The 20,502-nt window shown below is 40.5% G+C and overlaps 1 protein-coding gene across 4 annotated transcripts in view; it reads left to right on the top strand.

The window, feature by feature from the left end:
* MAK (male germ cell associated kinase) overlaps positions 1-20,502 on the top strand; it is a 54,289-nt gene that overhangs the window by 31,084 nt on the left and 2,703 nt on the right. Inside the window, exons 9-14 of one of the 4 annotated variants that reach the window (XM_054984477.1) lie at positions 264-518; positions 4,228-4,418; positions 7,541-7,674; positions 8,945-9,073; positions 10,355-10,429; positions 17,400-17,525. In XM_054984477.1, the coding sequence (XP_054840452.1) occupies positions 264-518; positions 4,228-4,418; positions 7,541-7,674; positions 8,945-9,073; positions 10,355-10,429; positions 17,400-17,525 (910 nt within the window). The remainder of the gene's footprint in view (positions 1-263; positions 519-4,227; positions 4,419-7,540; positions 7,675-8,944; positions 9,074-10,354; positions 10,430-17,399; positions 17,526-20,502) is intronic. The other 3 variants (XM_054984479.1, XM_054984478.1, XM_054984480.1) reach the window with 3 other exon arrangements.

Raw genomic sequence — 20,502 nt, forward strand, 5'->3', positions numbered from 1 at the left:
GAATCACCCGTCAAGATATTCTCCTCTCCTCAGAGGAGAAGGATCCTTCACAGTGAGCAACCAATGGTCCATTTTACTTGACTTTGTGGCGTAATCTCCCCAAAGAGGCATGCTGGCCGTCAGGATCCTCGTCTTGGGTCGGGCAGGGGAGAAGAATTAGTGTCTGCCTTTGAATGGTTTATCTCACTGCTGTACTTTTTGTTTTGATATTTTATTCTGCATTGGAATGTTTATTACCAGTGTTCTGCCTTTTTTCCCTTCAGGCATTGAAATATTCCTACTTCCTAGTTGGCCAAGTGCTAGGACCACCTCCACAATATCTGGAGCAGAAACAATCTCATTCTAAGTCAGTCCAACCCAAAGAGCCAAAGCCATCTCCATCTAAGCTGGAATCTGTATCAAAGCCAGAATCTCAGTCTTCACCAGAGGCACCTGACAAATTTCAGAACTCTGCTAACCAGCAAACATCAAAGCAACAGCAACCACTCTTTCCAGCCATCAATGAAACTTCATCACCAGTAAGTTGTCTTCAAGATACTCTTTACCTGTGAATCAGTCAAGGTATAGCTACACAAGCCCAATTCAAATCATGTTGAGAGTTCGCTGGTGGAGGAGAGTGCCCTCAAGTCATAGCTGACTTATGGCAACCCCTGGTGGGCAAGAGACTCCAGAGGTGGCTTGCCAGTGCCTGCCTCTGCAACCCTGATCTTCATTGGTGGTCTCCCATCCAATTACTAACCAAGGCCGACTCTGCTTAGCTTCTGAGATCTGATGGGATCAGGCTCACCTGGGCTATCCAGGTGATGGCACTGAGAGTTTACGTATTTCTTAAGACTAGAAGACTATATCATAACCATGGAAAAGCAAGTTGTTTGTACTTTTAAATGTGTTTTCTTAACTTATTTTCTGCTGTCTTCCTCTTTATGTGTCTTATAACCTGCTTTTCCCTGTCTGTGAATAACTAAAAATCTCTAAGATCTCTCTGTTATTTCTTCCTGTTTTTTGTCTCCTCTTCCCAGCACTTCTTGTTTCTGCAGCCCACGGAGTTCTCTCTTTGTGCTCTTTTGGCTACCCCTATTTCTCAGTCTCTCCCTTTTTCACTTTCATTCTGCTGTATTTCTGTTCTGTTTCCATTGTGCACAAAGCTTTCACTTTCCCAACAATTCACATGGTGATGGTTTTCCAGGCTCAGATGGGCCAGTCAGTGCCCAGTGCCCATCTCCAAGGAGATGAAGAGCAATGCAGAAGATACAGTCAAACTTTAAACACAGTTAACATTTCTTTACTGTTTCTATAAAGACGATTGTGAAGATATAATTGTATGGTGATATATGGGGTGTCAGATGTGACATTATTTCCTTTTATAATGCAAGTTCTTTGACCATTTGAGCACAGAATTAAACACTATCCCAAAATATAAATCATTTTGTTGGGTCAAGTTGCAAAGCTGTTGAGTAGGCTTCACCATCATATTGCCTTCCCATCAGTCCTTGTGAAACATGGCAACCCCAGAGAAAGCAGAAAATTAAGACTTGAAGCAAAAAACTTAAGAATGTATTGAATATTATCCTGTACTTTCTCCAAGGAGCCCGTAGTAGCATCTATGATTCTTCTTGCCTGTGGGGTAGAGAAGGCTGAAAGAATAGCTGGACCACGGACACCCAGTGAGATTCATAGTAGTGAGGATTTTGAATGGGGGAAGGGGTCCCACTACCTTTAATTAACAGGGAAGTTGATTGAAAATGCGTTGCTGCAGTGGTTTTACAGAGGGGAGAGAGCTAATACAAACACTTTTCAGCAAATGGAGAAGATAAACAGCCAAGGCTGATGGCCTCCATTGCTTGGATGTCACTTCAGTTCCAGACCTTTTTTCCTGAAAGCAGATCCATATACCAGATCCCCTAGACTGTAGATTGTTCAAAATAGCTTCTTAGTAGTAGAGAAGGCCCCTATTGAAGCTAAACTTATACATTAGTTTCAGTTGTCATGACTTGTGCCTCCTTCCTAAAGAAAAGCCAGTTGTCTTTTCTTGAGGGCCACACTTTCTCATTAAAATGATTTTCCCTGCTGTTTTCAGTGGATGCTGTATTAGAGAAGATAAGTGCTGAGGAAACAAAGTGAAAGTCAGAAAAGTAAAAGCACACCCATTCTTTCACTCCAGATTCTCTTCTCGTAGTCCCTAATCTGGGGTCAGGGGGTGAAGCTTCTTAAGATTGTGGGCACCTTTGGAATTCTGGCACAGGATGGTGGGTGTAACCACAAAATAGGTGCCATAGGAGGAGGAGCCAACCACATAATGTTAGGCCCCCCACCTCCTAGGCCAAGCATAACTGTAATAGCTCTGTTTAACAGGATGCCTTTCAAAATGAACATACTGTTTAAAATATTTTCTTGCATATACACAGCCTGCCTTGTCACACAGTGAAGATCTTTGTGTTCTGGTGGCAGTGGCTGCTGAAGCAACTTGAAAAACAACAACAACCCTGCACAATCGGCTTTCTAATGGCAGAAGGTCTGCTGGGAAAAAGCCCCATCTGATCCCACCCACTTTCTAAAAATACTTAGCAGGCATCAGGAAGGGTATTAGCAGGCACCTTGGCACTAGGTATGTGTGTTTGGATATTTCTGGTCTGAATATATATCTGAAAAATACCTTGTCAGTATTTTTGAGGTATACTTAAGTATCCAGGTGATACTCAGTATTCTTGCCAACATTAGATACTGATTCTCAAAGAATTCCAGAAATAATATAATATAATGTAATATAACAACAATAACAACAATAATTAATAATACATTAGATTTATATACCACCCTTCAGGATGACTTAACATCCACTCAGAGTAGTTTACAAAGTATGTTGTTATTATCCCTACAACAAACACCCTGTGAGGTGGGTGGGGCTGAGAGAGATCCAGAGAGCTGTGACTAGCCCAAGGTCACCCAGCTGGCTTCAAGTGGAGGAGTGGGGAATCAAACTCAGCTCTCTAGATTAGAGTCCCGCGCTCTTAACCACTACACCAAACCAGAAATACATGGAATTATTCAAGGTTGGCATTTTAAAGCTCCAAGGTCCCCCCCACTTGCAATTTTACACATTTTCCAAGCAGCAGCAGGGTGGGATGGAGGCAGCTTTCACAGGCAATGTGACCAGATGTTAGGGGGAGCACTTTTGTGCAAAAAATACAGTGCCAGAAATGCTCTTGTCACTCTTGGAAAGAAAAAAACCCCACATGAATATAATTAGAATGAGAGATGAGTATTTCAATTTAAAACAAGTATAAATAGATTCCACAAAAGCACCTAAAATGTCATGCATGCTGTATTGCTGTTGTTTCTTGTTTACCTGATTGGGAAGGAACAGGAGCACCAGTGACCAAGGGCTATTGGGTCTGTTGTGCTTGCTACATTGGACTTGGGGTTCTCTGGGTTGACATTGGTTTTCTTGGGCTTGTGGGTTTTGTTTGCATTGGAGGCTTTTTGGTCAGTGGTTGTTCTTGTGTGTTTGGTTATTGGCTTCTTTGAATCCCTACTCCCCACCAGAAACAAAGGAGACAAATACGATGGCTTGGGACACCTTGTTTAGGTGTCCATAGAAATTGGACTCCCTAGTTCAATTTTCTTGAAATTTGGGAGGGTCTTTAGTAGATGACCATCACTAGGTTCCCTGCAATTGTGGTGGCATTTGATTTTTAAAAACAGCCACACCAACTTCCCACAGCAAGTCTCCAAAAAGGAATCAAGAAACTCAAATCCAGAATTAACCAAAATTTTTGAAATGGTATCAGAGGCTCGAATACCCACAAATACCAGCATCTATGCTCTTCTGAAATTTAAATCTTAAAAATACAAGGGTTTCCCCCCCCCCCCCCCGCCCCAGGTGCACCCCTGCCCTAGTCCACGATTAACTGTAATATTTAGAAAGTTTCAATCAAACTAAGCAAATACCATCCTGTCTAATTACTTTTACTTGCCTGACATGGTGGGATGAGAGGGGAGCATCTTACCCAGATCAAGAATTCTCTTTTCTGTGCTTCTCAATTTCTCTTCCTTGTTTGATAAACTTTGTTTCTATGATTAATGCAATTAGACAATTATTTATAACATTATTGCTTTCTAGACATCTGCAAGATTGAAAATATTTCCAAATGCTTTTTGGTATCTGATGGTGTAACATGGTATAATTATGGTGCTAGAAGTAACAGACTTTTTTTGTAATCCATCCAGAAGCAAACAGCCATAGCACCTTCACATGGTGCAGTGGGCCTGAAAAATGGTCGGCGACGATGGGGTCAGACTGTCTTAAAGACTATGGATAGCTGGGATGATTTTGATGACTCTGAATTTGGACTTTCATATTCTAAGAAATCCAGCATTACAATGATGAATGAAAAGAAAACAAAGGGATCTCTCTTTAGGTAAGGCACTCTTTCTTTCTTCCAGGTAGTTTAGGAAATGTGCTAAATTATAAATTGTTTCTTTGTGTCCATCCATGTGAATGAGTGCATAGGATTGGAACCTCTAATATAAAAAAAAATTATTTGAGCAATATAATACTTTTACACATACTAACAGTGTATTAAAGTTAATCTATTTGACAGTGTTACCAGAATTTCCTCGTCCAGGCAATCTCAGTGGATTGTCTGAGAATGTACATGCGAAATGCTTTGTACCACTTCATATGGGCAGGCAAATCAAGTAAAATTTTCACACTGCTGCTGCTACAGTAATGTTAATGCCTTCTGCCTCTCATTGGAAAATGTTTACATCATCCTCTAATATACTATAAGTTTTCATTTTCAGACTTATTCTTGTAAAAGTGAATTACGATCTGAATAGACTAACAAAGGGTTAGTCAGTTCTATAAACAAGTGCTCATCTAAGATGCAAATCCTCCTTTAAATCTTGTAGCTGGAAATAGAACAACACCTTCAGTGAAATGTTGTGAGATACAGTGACAGTGGTGATGCTGTTGGTCAGCCATGTGCCCTGGCAGAACTGGTCTGGGTAGGACCTAGCACTTGAAAAATTAGTCCTTGGTCTGTTGCCTTGCCCCTAGCTTCAGTGCTAACAAGATTAAAGTTGCTTGGAGCAGATTTGTGAAGGCTGAGGCAGTATGTCAGCGCAGTTCTTTTGTACAGTAATTGGACGGAAGCAATAGAATAGGCTGTGGAATAGACTGTACCCTTCTAAATAGGAATGATCTAGCATGGGGAGGCTCTTCTACCAGTAGATAGTGTGTGCATATCTTATATGACTGTACTGGTGTACATGGCATAGTGCAGCTAGCAAGGTTGCTTGCATGTGGCCATGCATCCAATTTGTGTTTGTTGCAGTGGTATCAAAATCTAAACTGCAATTTGCCTTATTTATTGTTGAGTTATTTGGGAGAGTGCATTTGAATTGCAACACAGGTCTCTGATGAAGTAGTCTTTGACCCATGAAAGCTTGTACCAAAAATTGTTAGTCTTTAAGGTTCTACTGGACCTGACTATTTTTCCACCACAGACTAACACGGCTGCCCACCTTAAACCACATAAACCTTGAACACGTGCCACATGAGAAGTTGCCCCTTCCCCATCCCTTTTAAAAGAAACCTACTGAATAATGTCCAGATCCACATTGATGCAATTGCCAAGCAACATTTTTGCGCACGTGTGTGAACACACACACACAGTTGCTAGTTTGAAAATGCCAGATTTTATGTCTAGAGGCAAGAGAAATCACTCATTACATGGTGAAACTGCAAAACTCTATCAAAGAATTTCTCTGTGCCATATATTATAAGGTGAGGATTGCATGCCTCACAGGCAAAAAAGAATCTGTGATCATTTTTGCACTGTTGTTTTCTGTCAGTTCTGGCCTCATACCACTTTGATTTATCCCCTGATTTCCACACACATCTTTTCCTTTTGCCCCCCCCCCCAGGGTGTTCTTGGGTTTTTTGAGACCACTTTTACCCCCTTCTTTTTGTGGAAGCCAATTCTATTTCTTCCTCGTGAGTAATGATTCTTTTAGTTTTATTTGTCCCGCCCATTCCTACTCACCTCCAAAACATTTTTTGACGATTGGATGTTCATCATTGCCAAGTCAGTGCTCCCCCTGCCGTTCATTCTGCCCTTCCTAGTTTTGTTTTTATTGTCAATTTCATATCTCTATAATGACCCATCATTCACTAGTAAGTGCAGTACATTCTTTGAATTCTAAGCTTTCATTTAAAACAAAGTAGGTCTCTTGCCCCTTCCATTGTGGAGATAAGACTTTTTCCTTATAGCTCCAAAATGAAGAGGCTAAGGACTTTTAAAAACAAATCAAAGCTAGGAATTCAGAGAATCTGCTGCATCTATTCTTATAACAGTAGGTTGCTCTATTGATATGAAATTGATGATTTAAAAAAATTGCAAAAGTTCTAGTGGTCCAAGGGGAAGGGTGGCCACTTCTGGCTCCAGAAAAAGCAATGTGGCTTGAAAAGCACATTGCTGCTGCTGCTTTGGGCTTTATCCCAACAGAGGTTGGTTTACCTTGCTAATGCTGGCCTCAGCCTCCTGGCTCTGGGTCAGCCCAGACAGGGCTCTCCAGTTTGGGTTGTGGGGAGGAACACTTAGGTATGGGTGGCAGAGTTCAGCCCCTCTTAGACTTCTCTGTGCAAGGAGTTCCCCATGTGTTTCTTTTCACTCTTTTTTTAAAAAAAATCCATCCTTGTATCTGGGTGTGCGCGCTGTGATTTCACCAATGATGATAGCACCCTCTCTTGAAAATCCTGATTATTTAAGGCATGTGCAGAACAAAATAAACTGACTCCACAATCATCATAATTCAAAGAGAGGGCAGACATATGGAAGAACTGTACCTGAACTGATTCCAGTGCTTGGGGATCAACTGCTAAGAAAATCAGGAATAAGTCAAGTGTGCAGAAAAGCCCTATATGTAGGAAAGTAGCATATCTTGTAAGAAAGTAGGCATCTTTTTTTCCTATGTATAAGGAATTATCTTGTAAGTAGTGGTGGGAGGGGAGTGTTCCTTTGCAACATCTCCCATCTGCAGTTTGAAATTGCAGAAGGCAGGAATAGTTTTACTATCTTCTGAACTGATTTTTCTAATAGAGCATTTTAGATAAAAGCAAAGGAAGACTGGTTCTGCCTGTGCAGCTACTGTGAATTTTTAAAAAAGATTTGTTTTCTATTATATTTATATCCTTCTCTTCTGTAAGGTACTTGGACTGACTTGCATTGTAAAAATTAGAAAATAAAACGATAGATCACTAGTCAAGAATAACATTGATAAGAAAAATGTATTAGCAACAACAGTTAGAATTAAAAAACCTCATCAGAAGCTGGAAACATTTTTCTTATCTTTTTGTATCTGGAGTACAGTATGAACGCAGGTTCCTAACACGTTTTCACTAATTCTTGTATAATTTCAATGTTTGTTGCATATAAGCTGAGTACTTGGCCAGCTTAACTCCTGCTCCAAATGGTGATGCTGGCAAGCCTCAAGCAGAAAGCTCTCTTGTTTTAATATGGATTCCCTTCCCTTATAGTCTAAGTCCTGAGCCTAAGTCTTCTACGTCTGGCCGCCCAGGAGGAGAAAATAAAGTTCTGAAGAGAAATGACTCTGGGATATCATTTTTATCAGCAAAACAGCACTACCTTAAGCAGTCAAGATACATACCTGGTAAAAAGGAGATGGGGTGAACTGCATAACTTTTTTTTTCTTGGTTTGACTAAATTTTTATGTAGTGGAGTCTTTTCTATTAGTGTAAACACTACAACAGAATGTATAACTAAAGGGTAAAGAAGAACTTCAGCAGTAGTGAAATTGCATGTTCCTGTGAACAGTTCAGACAACCAGGCCACTAACTCCTCATGTTTCTGCATGACTTTGAACTTGTAGACATTTTTCATCCAGCCGACCTGCACAGAGTACTCCTTCTGAAATGCAGAGGAATATCAAAAAAAGCTTGCAATGTGACTCAGCCATAGTGTAGTGGGAAGGCCAGAAGCCTTAATATCTACCACAGGCCTCTGGATTGTGGTTGCATGTTAGTGGTGGAATACATGTTTTGCTTGCAGAAATTCCCAGGTTAAATCCCTCACCACTGCCAGTAGACAGTAATGGTCTAGATGAACCAATAGTGTGAGCCATAAATTAGCTTCTGAGCATGTCATTTTCAGTTTCTTATTCTACAGCCGGGTGAACTGGCCAGTGTCAAGGTTATTTCTCAGTGCAAAGCACTAATATCAACATTAACCTCCTTAACGATCAACTTTGTTTTTTGAGAACTAATTTTTGGTTGTTGTAAAGAGCTGAAGCACAACCCAGAGAGGTACGTTATTTGTATACGCACATGACTACAGTATATGGCTTTACTTGCCCATTTCTTGTTACAGCAGCTCCCAACACCAATAATTGGTTTACACAGTAAAGAATTTTACTTATCTACACACACTATTTGGGAACGTGATAGGTAGGAGCCACTGTTGATTAGTGAAGAGAGCAGGTACACATGGATTAGTGGATTCCTGCCCCTGGGGTATTAAACAATGGGTTGCATCCAGACTAAATTTACTCAGTGCAGAATTTTCCTGCCTTTTCCACTGATTTCTATGCAATGCAACTCCTGTCGGATAGAAAACTGTGAGGAATATCATGGGGGAGGTCTGCAACAGGAAAGGGGAATCGGAGGAAATTACGTTTAGTTTGGATGCAACACATCAAGTTTATGGGGGGAGGTCATATTATAAGTTATACTTTTATGTAATATTCTGTACAAACACCTAAAATTGCCTTTTAAAGGAAGTCTTTGTAGGTTGTACTTATACCCAGGCTATGAGTAACAGGCCCTTGGCTAAGCACTTAGTGAAAAATAGTAAAAGCTACATTTTTTCTGGTGTTCTGAATTAAAGCAATACATTAACTTTTTTAAAATAATTATTTTTCTAAGGTGTAAACCCCAAGAATGTCTCCTTGGAGCCAGCCAGTAAAGATGGAAGTAATGGAACCTGGAACAATTCTTTGTTTTCGAAACCACTAGCATCTTTTGGAAGTCTGTCTTTCAGCCGAGTCAATCCAGGTAATTAACGCAACATGCTATGAAAAGTGTGTGCGCTGCAGGTTATTTCCAAATACACTGGGTTGAATCCAAAGGACTGTGAGTGGAACCACTTGAACAGAAGCTTCCCACCTTTCCTTTCTTGTTACAGCTCACTGCACTCTCCAAATTACTGCTGTTAAGGGTTTGGTAGTATCAAACAGTGTGAGTATTTCTTCTTTCCCCATACCACATGAGCAAAAGTGCCTTTGGTTCCAACTGATGTTGTTTCATAGTTAATTTGCATACATTTTAAATGGTGGCCTTGATTCAGGTATAAATTTGTGCAAAACATCAATGCAGCCAGAGGCTGTTGCTGAAGATGTGTTCATATTCATGTAGCAATGTAGATGCAAACATATAAGTGCAAAAAAGAGCCACACCACAAAGTGTTAAAGGAGCAGGGTCAGAGGCCTATTAGTAATCTTGCTGGAGTGTGACAAGATTATTTACAATATATATACATGTATATTTACAATATACTTTGTTTCTTCAATCTAAAATTTTAAACCTTGCTTGGTTTTTCAAATTCCAAATGGCATAAAGAAATAAAGTCTCATTTTTTTGGGCAGAGGAGGTCTAGGCTAACTCTAATGTTGAAACTCTGCCTGCAAGGTTTTTTCATTTGAATCCTGTGTAAATCATTGCTTTACTGTGTTAATTTAAGCAGTTGACCTCACTTTCTTCCATTGGTTTAGCCTGGAATATTAGATGAAAGAAGACCTTTATCAAAGAAACCAAATGACTTTATAATTTAAAATAATAGATGATACCAATTATAATAATTTAAATGTTGAACTAGCAGAACTGAAGAGGTATGGCCAAATTGTATTCTGTTTTTGTCTGGAGAAAAATCATCAATCATCAGTTCAAAATCTGCAGCTATTGTTACATGCTCATTCATTTGAAACCCTTGCCTAACAGCCAGAAACTTAGATGATCAACTGGGCTGTTTGTTCTTATAGAGTTATAGTGACACGGATGCCTTATGAAACTGGATGGTAAGAATTTTCGTCCAAGTGAGGCCCTTGTAATATATAAAACTTATATTACAAATGTCAAACTTTTTAGACCAGATCCCACTTTTCAGATTTAATGTGGGAATGGCTGTGGGGTCCTGTAAAGGCTCACTGACACATGCTGTGTTTCCATACTTTTTCTTTTTCATATAATTTTGCATACATTCCATTCCTTCATTGTTTTCCTAAAGTATTTATTTTCATCCTTTTCCCTTCTTTATCTGCTTTGCTGCTTCTTCTGAAGAAGAAAATTTAATTAAACAAATTGAAAACCTGTCTTGTAAAGAAAGAGTGAGTGAAAAATTAGAGGACTCGAAAGGTAATTTATGCTAACTTATATTTGGCAACACGCTTTTTTTTGTAGAGTTGCTCTCTTCAAATTGTACATATTTTATTTGCTTTTGGTATAGTATTACTATATCATCTATATTTTATTTTGACATGTCATGGCTTTAGTCTAGCAGCTTTTATGTACACTTAGAGAGTCTAGTATGTACAGAGGCTTCCCATGAGCAGGAGAAACTCAGTGTGTATATAGAAGTGCCCTATAGAGTTGAATGGTTGCACCTGGCAATCTAATACAGTGCTCTGCTACAAAAGAAGGACCACTCACCCTTCCATCCAGTCCAACTCAGATATGCTGATGGGTCCTGAACTGGCCAAGATGGAGAGGGAAGTGACATCTAGTGGGGTCAATAGCTTGATGAAAAGGTCATCTTAGTGTGTGGCAGTGGTGAAAAGGGCCAACTCCATGCTGGGGATTATTAGGAAATGAGTTGAAAATAAAATGGCCAATATTCCTTTCCTACACGTGCTAAATGTGTAGATCTATGGTGTTGCCCTCATCTGGAATACTGTGTACAGTTCTGCTCATCATATCTCTAAATGGATATTGCAAAGCTGGAAAAAGACAAAGGAGGACAACCAAGATAATTAAGGGCTTGGAACACCTTGCCTATGAGGAAAAGCTAAAGAGTCTGGGGCTTTTCTATTTGGAAAAAAAGGCAACTAAGGGGGGGGACATGATAGAGATTTACAAAATTATGCATGGGGTGGAGAAAGTGGATAGAGAGGATTTTTTGCTCTCCATAATACTAGACATCAGGAGCACCCAATGAACTTGAAGGGTAATAGATTCAGGAGAGACAAAAACAAATACTACTTTTTTCAACAAGTAATTAAATAGTTAATGCTCTGCCAGAAGTTGAGTGATGAGCATAGTTGGCTTTAAAAGAGGGGTAGACATTCATGATGATTAAAGGTAACCTCCATATGAAGCAGTAGACCTCTGAACCTCAGTGTTAAGAGGCAATGACAGGGCAAGGCCTTGGCCTCTGTAGCCTGTTGGTTGGCCATGCAGGGCAACTGGCTGGTCGCTATATGAAATAGGATACTGGACTAGATGGACCACTGATCTGATTGATCAGGACATGTATGTGCTAAAAGGGCAGAGAAAAAGAGGTTCGAGTGATTGATAAGATAGACTGGGTGGGAGACCAGCAAGAACTTGTGCGGAGGGGAGGAGAGACCTCATTTTCCCCTTCCCCACTATTTCCTCTCTCTTCCCACCCACTTTATGCCCCCCCCCTCAGTCATCAGCGTTCTCTCTTTCCTTTGGCAGACTCAGGCCTGGAAAACTATGACCCACTGGTGTGGTGCTAGTTGCCGGACCAGGCCCAATTGCACAGTGGAGAACCTGCAAGGAATAGCGAGGGGCACTTAATTTTCCCCACTGTATTTTCACTTTCCTACCTTCTTGCACCCATATCCTCACCTTCTTGCACCCATATCCTCACCTTTTCTTGCTGTTCTCTTCTTCACATTCTCCCACCAACCTACCTTTTATCTTTCCTCATCTTCAGCTGTATTTATTATTTCTTTACTTCATTTATACCTCATGGACTCCACAGTGGGGGCCCACAGCAACTTACATCATTCTCCTCTCCTCCATTTTATTCTCATAACAACCTTTTCAGCAGAGGCAGACTGGGAGTGAAAAATGTTAGAAAAGGGCTCTTCCCTTTAACCATTATGTCTCTGGCTATTGTGAGGTGGCTGCAGTTGAACAGTAGCAGGCAGCCAGGTCTGGGTAAATCATACAAGTAATGAGGTAACCCACTAGTTGCTGCCATGGCCTGACCAGATGAATTCTCCCTCAAAAGCCAGAAACATCCTTGGAAAGGGCCCTGCCTCTCCCTTGCCTTTTACTGACAGAAACTGAGCCTGGAATACTGTCTCAAATGGAACTTTATCCTGAATAACTTACTTCTTTTTGAGCTATAAAGCTTTATGCATCTTTGGATATTATTGTTGGAGCTAAAATGAGAATGTTTAAGTGCCCATTTCATCATAGTTTCTCAGATCCTTGGGGAATGATGTAATTTCTGTTAAGGCTAGGAATATGCTCCAGTGCGTGTTTGGGACTAAGACAGGAAGGCATTTCTTCCACTGAATCAATGAACAACCACCACAAAAATGAAAGCACTGTAAAGTTTTGCACAGAATGAATCTCTAGTGAAATAGTATACACAGGTCTTTTTTCAGTGTTTGAAATGTTATTATGGAGATTTCCACTTCTTGTTTTGGATGGGTTATTTCATGCCATTAATTGTAATCATGTGCTTCTTTGCCTGTTAGATTAACATTCTCATACTTAGTTGTTGCCTCCTGTCCTGTGTAGTTCTTACAAATCTTGATGTGGTTGGAGGGATGAGGTGGGGGAGAGAAACATCTAAGTTATATTTGCACATACTTTTTCTGTTGCAGCCAAATAATTACAAAATGTAACATACCACACATGGATGTGCAAGCCACCCCTTTACCCATTCTGAACTGACTGGTTTGTTAATGTAAATGCTTGGATCTTACTATATGCCCTTTGTGTGTGTGTGTGTGTGCGTGCGTGCGTGCGCGCTTGTGAGTTTTTTCAATCCGCTTATGGATTTTGCTGCAAATTTGTGGATCCCTCTGCAGTTATTTTGTCTGGCAGCTCTACTGTGTCCAAACATGCCACTGCAAAACTCTGAATTGTTCCGTGCTCTGCTTCAAAGAGTTATGTGGTTTTTCATGAAAGAGAAATTTTGCATAATTTAGGATGGGAAGAGCTGTACCATTTCTTTTACTGTCGCCATGTCAAAGAGTAAGCTTTCCTTCTGGTGCCATTGCTAGACCATCTGTAGACCGAGAGGCCACTTATGAGCACCACCATCATTCAATGGCAGTGTTTAAGCAGGTGAGGGATTCACTTTTTCCAAAAACTTTGTAGGTTTAGATTTTTACTTAATATTTTCTAGTTTTTCCTATTTCTGTTTTAGCTTTGCCTCTTAGCTACACCACCGACTGTACTGTTCTTTTGTGTTTCTGTCTAGAATACAGAGATGAAAGTAACTGATGTTCTTCAACAAGATACTCTTTCACATGCCTTGGAGAGACTGGAAAGACTTTTAAAAAATTATTTCTCTGCCTTGCCTTCTGCAATAAGGATCTAAAGGAGCCTCATAAGGCTGGAGACTGAGGCTATTTAGTGGGGGCTCATAGACTAAAGACATTGAGGTAGAGAGAGGGCCTGGGATTTAGTTAATCACCCCCCTTCTGCTCTTCTTTCTTTGCTGCTTAGGTCTGTGAGAGAGACTGTCCGTCACCTGCTCCAAAAATCCCAAGTGAATTGCTTGTACTTGAGATGGTGAACTTGCTCTGGTGACTGGTGCTCTGACGAAAATTCTTCTGCTGTTGATCCTTTTTCAGTTTGGTTTTCAAAACAGTTCTGAAGGGAAAGAAGCAAAAATTAAAGAGGAATTAAAGATATATTTATAATCTTTTCATTTTTTTTCATTCTGGATATTGTTTTACAATCCAGGCACCAAGAGCAGTCAAGTCAGCTGCTCTTGCTACCAGCCAGGCATGTTTCTGAAACTGGGATTTGCTAATAACATGGCATTATAAGGTTCCACAGTCTCTTAAGAAATTTTTTAATTATTTTGTATTTTTTAAAGGTGCAAAGTGCTAATATTGTGCAAACATATAACAATAAGATTAATCAATAGTCACTCCAATCCAACTGGTAAAGTTCATCAGTATGCATACACGTCCAACTGGTAAAGTTCATCAATCCATGAGCATTGCAATCAGTACGTGAAGGCAAAAAATTCCAGTATATCACACCTCCAAGGAGGTCACTGTCTTGGCATTTGTGTGATATACTGGAATTTTTGCCTTCACGTATCGTTAAAAAATACAAAATAATTAAATTTCTTAAGAGATTGTAGAACCTTGTAGTTCCTATACACCGGAATATTTCGTAGTTCTTAGTTTATGTATCCGGTGATGCCCATCCAAGGTTAGGCTAATAACATGGCATTTGCTGTTGGCTTTCTATCCAGTGCTACAGGCATATTACAGAAAGTCTTCCCAGGTTTTAACTGGTTTCTACCTCAAATATTCTGAACCTTCATCATAAATCCACTTTTCTGATACAAATGTGGTAGCTTGACCAAGGAAAGACTTGGCCTCATACTGGACTGTCCCAATACACAGCATCACCCTTCTCTGTGTTATAAACTACCTTTTATACTTACTGTTTGTGTTTTGAGGTAGGTTGTGATGGCTGTTAGGAAATGATGGCATGACTTCTGTGATTTGGACCACAGTATTTGGGCAAGATTGGCACAAAGGGCGAGGTTAATGTTAATGAGTTCTGATTGGCTTTCTCAGGAAATCAGTTCTATAAAATCTAGGACACATTTGACATGGCTGTAACATAGAGATGAATTACATGAGATGAATTACATATGGAGAACATGTGATTGTACTTACATGTGTTTCCTCCATTATTTCACTTACACACGTCATCCACATGGTAGTCAGATCCTGTATAGGGACTGGCACGGGTTTCCTCTGTGTTCCTCTGAGATGAGGGATGGTATCCAATGATGCACCATCTCCTTGCACATGCTCAAATTTTCCTCAGCAGCACAGAGCATATTCAGCAAAATTTGGCCATTGTTTCCAATGGGAAATGCAATTTGGGGGTTTCTGGGAGTCTGGAGGGGGCAACGTTTGGACCAAATTTTACCAAATTTGCTGGGGACCTACTCCTAACTGTCCTCTAAGAACCCTCCAAGTTTCATAAAGATTGAACTTCAGATGACCATTTTATGGCCTCCCAAAGAAGGTGCCCCAGCCACCTCTAATCTCCATTATTCCCTATGGGGAAAACTATGGGGGCTATCCAGGAGGATGGGGGTGGTATTTTGCAAAAGAAATTTCAAAATTTTCAGGGGACATACTTGTGACTGTCTTCTAAAGGCTCCCCAAGTTTCATGACGATTGGACCCTGGAGGGCCACTATATGGTCCTCCAAAGAAGGTGCCCCCAGCGACCTCCAATCTCCATTATTCCCTATAGGGAAAACTATGGGACCTATCTAGAGGACTGGGGTGGCATTTTGCAAGCAAAATCTACCACATTTGCAGGGACCTACTCCTAACTGTCCTCTAAAGACCCCTTCCAAGTTTCAGGGAGATTGGACTATGGGGGGGCATTTTATGGCCCTACAAAGAAGGGCCCCCAGTTACCCCATTTGTTTTTGTTGTAGGATCATGGCTGCCATGGCCACAGGCACATTCTCAATCACAATCTACACACCAGACAGTCCAACAGAACCAAAATGACGCCCCCGCCAAAAAACCCATCCCATCCCCGAGCAGGCTGACCAGCCACTCTCCATTAGTTTCTATTGTGGGAAAAATGATTTCCACTGCAGAAACACATGGATTGTTGCCCCACCCCCAGGGCCTAGTCTCCCTGAAACTTTGGAGGTGTCTTTATAGGACAGTTAAAAGTAGCTCCCCTGCAAATTTGTTGAATTTTGCTTGCAAAATGCAACCTCCAGCCCCCTAGATAGCTCCCCTAGTTTTCCCCATAGGGAATAATGGAGATTGGAGGTGGCTGGGGGAACCTTCTTTGTGTGTGTGTGTGGGTCATATAATGGCCCTCTGGGGTCCAATCTTCATGGAACTTGGGGTCTTCAGAGGACAGTCAGGCATATGTCCCTTGTAAATTTTGTAGATTTCTTTTGCAAAATGCCACCCATCTCCCTGGATAGTCGGCATAATTTGGAATCAAAATTGGCCTACGGCAAAGTACAGGAGTGCTCCCGGGGTGGCACAACGACACCAGTTTGGTGTAGTGGTTAAGAGCGTGGGACTCTAATCTGGAGAACTGGGTTTGATTCCCCACTCCTCCACTTAAATCCAGCTGGGTGACCTTGGGCTAGTCACAGCTTCTAGGAGCTCTCTCAGCCCCACCCACCTCACAAGGTGTTTGTTGTGGCAATAATAATGGCATACTTTGTAAACTGCTCTGAGTGGTCATTAAGTTGTCCTGAAGGGCAGTATATAAATCTGTTGTTGTTGATGATGATGATGTTGTTGTTTCCCCCATAGGGAATGGAGATGTGGCTGGGGCACCTTCTTTGGGTGACCATAAAATAGCCCTCCAAATTCCAATCTTCATAAAATTGGGGGGGGGGGGCATTAGAGGACAGTTAGGAGTAAGTCTCCAGCAAATTTGGTCAAAAATGGTTAAATTTTGCCAAATGCGGAGAGATGCATCATGGGATACCATCCCTCGTCTCCCCCACGCTGATCAGAATTGGCACTCTGCACTGACGACTCTCTGATTATGACCGTAGATGCTCACAAATGCAGCTACACGGAACTTATAGGACACATGCATGGACTGAAAATACAGGACACATGCTCAGCTTGGGGAAAACTCAACATGGGGAGGTTGGAGCATACATACTTCTAATCATGCAGACAAACTTGTTCATAAGTCGTGTTGTGTAGCTTAGCTCATAGTATGGGAAAGGAGCCATACATCGTGGCAGCCTTAGATTACCTTAATCAGAAGGATGTTTCATACCAGGGAAATAGCTGCCTCCTCTGATGATGGTTTTTTAAAATGATTTTCCATGCAAAAAAATTTCTTTGCCGAAAATGAACATGTCAGGGAGTAATGTTGGCTAGAATTCTTCTTCCTTGCTTCTGATTTTCTGTGTATTTTTGTATGGAGAAACATTTAATCATGTGAGCCCTCCCCAGGGGAGTCTGGCTTCTTTATCTGCTGCAGCAGCCTAACTGGATCTTTGACTGAAGTGGAACAAGATGTAATGCAGAAGGAAGAAACACCTACTTTCAGAGGTTTCTGTGTAGTTTTATAGTCTCAAAGTGATCAAGTGTTGATAAGAAAAGTGCTGCCTGAATTTCCCCTGAAAATCTTCTTAACAGGAAACCCTGGCTGTGTAGGTGCTGCTTACAGTGCCCCGGGCGAATATATCCCTTCCTTTCACAAAAAAGAAGTTGGTTCAGCTGTTCAGAGGATACAGCTAGCGCCACTCAGGCCATCAGCCACAGGTAAGCCTGCCTTACTAGCAGTCTGGGGAAAGTGAAGTTAAAATTAAATTTCCCTAACTTCTTTATCCTTTGTGTCTTCTTAGATTAGTGTCAGTTCCTCAAATGATGTAAACCAAAACAGTTTTACTAAGGCTGTGCCAATAACTAGTTTTTTCTGTTTCACATTTAGAATGGGCCATCACTAGAAGCCAACAAAACTAAGATTATAGTAATAATTTTACGAAGGTTCATCAAACATTCATGGTAAAATTGCTGTCAAGTACATTTTCCTCAGACATTCTAAAAACATTTTTGTTTGGCATTTAGTTTTGGCTCTTATCAACGGTCATTCTGAAATGCATATTTATTTTGTTATTGTGGGAGCTCTCCAAATACATTTCTGAGCATTACAATTACCCCTTTAGATATTGTTGTATTAGTAAATTTTAAGAAACTTAACCATATACTTGTGAAACTTTTGTTTTACTAGAAGAAAGAACACAAATGCTCTGAAATACACAAATTATGCTGTATAATAAACCATACTTGAATGAGTTGTCATATAATCCTTGAGAAGAACATGGACTGTTTAAACTAATATATTCTTCATGACATCTTTAACAATCAGTACATTCCTGTTGCCTCTTTGCCACAATGCTGTTTATTAACTGGAGAAAATGTTTAACAAAGAACAGTGATCAAGGGAGATTTGTTCAGTAACATTTGATCAAATGCTCACTAGTAGCTATAGAAATAACCCCAATTCCTCTAGTTCATGCTCAGGTTTCTCACTGCCCGCCCCCACCCCAGCAGTTCAATATAAATGAAGCTTTTCACAGAATATGTTAAAAAAAATTTGGCTGGTCAACAACTGTCGAAGGTATAGTTACAGAGCTTGGTATAGTAACAGGCAGCCATTACTTCATGTGATAAAGAGTTTGAATTACTTGGCCTGTACTTTTATACTGTACTACTTGATGATAATGAATGTTGTGTAAGTGATGAACAAAATTTTATGTTGTCTTTTTTGACATAATTTTGAAATAAACAAGACTTGCACATATGCAAGTGTGTTCTTTAATTTTGATAAGGGCTCCAGATAAGCTGACAATACTTACCTGATGCTCCATATTCTGGAAGGTCTTGCTAGAAAATATATTTTACCGACTCCTTATTGCAGGAGGCTTGTTGTCTCCACCTGGATATAAGGGATGTGACTTTTTAGAGAGAAAAAGAGCAGAACCAGGGTATGGGTTGGGCAGGCCCGTATGCAGAGGCAGCATCCTAGGAACAGCCCCGTGGCAGCCATTTTAGGTGAAAAGTCCTGACTTTCTTATTCTGCTTGGTTTGGGTTTTTTTTAAAGCTAAAGAATCTCAGAATATGTAGTCACCTTCAATTTTTCCAGCACAGTGGTTTAGTCCATGGATGATGATAATGGATGGTAGAACTAGTTGCCATTTTATAAACCTTTAATGCCATCATATTCAGATAAGTATAATTCTTTGCTTTATAGTTGCTGACTTTCTTCCCCCACCCAAAAAGGTTTTGCATCTGTAAGGTATACCTGGTAAGCAGAAACTGAATAATTATACCCTCACAATCATTCTTTTCTTGGATAGGTAAGAGCTGCACTCACTTTCTGCCTTGTATGATGCAGTTAGGCATGAAAGCTATGTTGGGGGGTGGGCATTGCATTTTGGAAACTCCTAGCTTTAAGCTAAATCCTAAAGACAAATATTTAAGCGTGAAGGAATACCTATAATTAAGCTCAGTTAAAGTAGGAAAGAGGCATTTGAAAGAAAAGGATAAAACTTTACAGATTTCCTGTAGCAAGGACAACACCGTACATAATAAAGATTGCTCGGTTCAGCTTTTTCTTTAACTCTCTTACTCTTCTGTAGTTGTCTGTCTTCACTGCAAAGCAAACATTCCTGTTCATTTTTTCATTTTTACCATCCTTTCCCCCCTGAAACCTTCTTATATTTTTTCCGAATCTTTTATTCTATCAGATCTTTCTACCATCTGTAACACAAATGTAACATTAATTAAAACAAGATAAAATTAAATTGCTTATTACTGATGGTGATATCCTTGAAGGGTAACAGTGGGAAGCAAGGTTTCCAAGCATGCCTTCTTGACACGAGGTTGTTTCTTTGTAATGAAGCAGTCTACATGTTGAAAATACTAAGTGAATGCATAGTATTTAAAATTGCTTCTGAGCTGCTTGTACATGTTTGTAATACGTAGACTGGATCAATGCATGGATTGCCCTTGTTTAATAGTGTCCACTCTGTGGTCAGCCCACAGCTAGCTAACTGGTGGTGACATGAAGACTTTCCATACAGTGGGGGAGGGGCAGTTCATGTATATAGCTGTGGTCTACCTTTCAGTTTTTGCGTAGAGATGCTGCTGTTCTAGGGGGGTTCTACATGGTGCTTGCACCTCTAATCTAAGTTTGTCTCTGTTAAGTGTGAGATCTAATGATTTAAGCTGCTTTTCTTTGTATTTCTAATTGTAATAAATGATCGTCTTCTGAAAGAGTATGAGTATGAGTCAGTTCCCATTGGAAGAAACCTTATTCAACATAGTAGGATTTCAAAGTGCTGATGTCCACATGACTGCAAATCACACCAGAACTGATCTGTTCACCTCCTGGACATGCCCCTTATCTCTTCCCCTGCCCCTTGCCCTGAATACACTTGTATACCACTGGAGCCTGTATCATCAAGACTCTTGATAATGAGTCCCCAGGCAAAGATTGCTTCTTGGTCCTCCCTCACGCTCCTTAACCTAACTCAAGATATCATACAAAACCAAAACATGACCTCTCTGGCTCCATAGGTGTCCGCCCAGTCCTTTCCTCTTGGTGGTCTGGCTTAGTATTGCCTTGTATGATGATTTCCCCCCCTTCTTTGGGTTGTGCTGATGCTCACAGTTCCCTAGAAACCACAGGGGGAAACCCTTAATTGTCATGAACGGAGAGTTCTTTCAACATGC

Source organism: Eublepharis macularius, chromosome 7 (genome assembly GCF_028583425.1).
Source record: "Eublepharis macularius isolate TG4126 chromosome 7, MPM_Emac_v1.0, whole genome shotgun sequence".
NCBI lineage: Eukaryota > Metazoa > Chordata > Lepidosauria > Squamata > Eublepharidae > Eublepharis > Eublepharis macularius.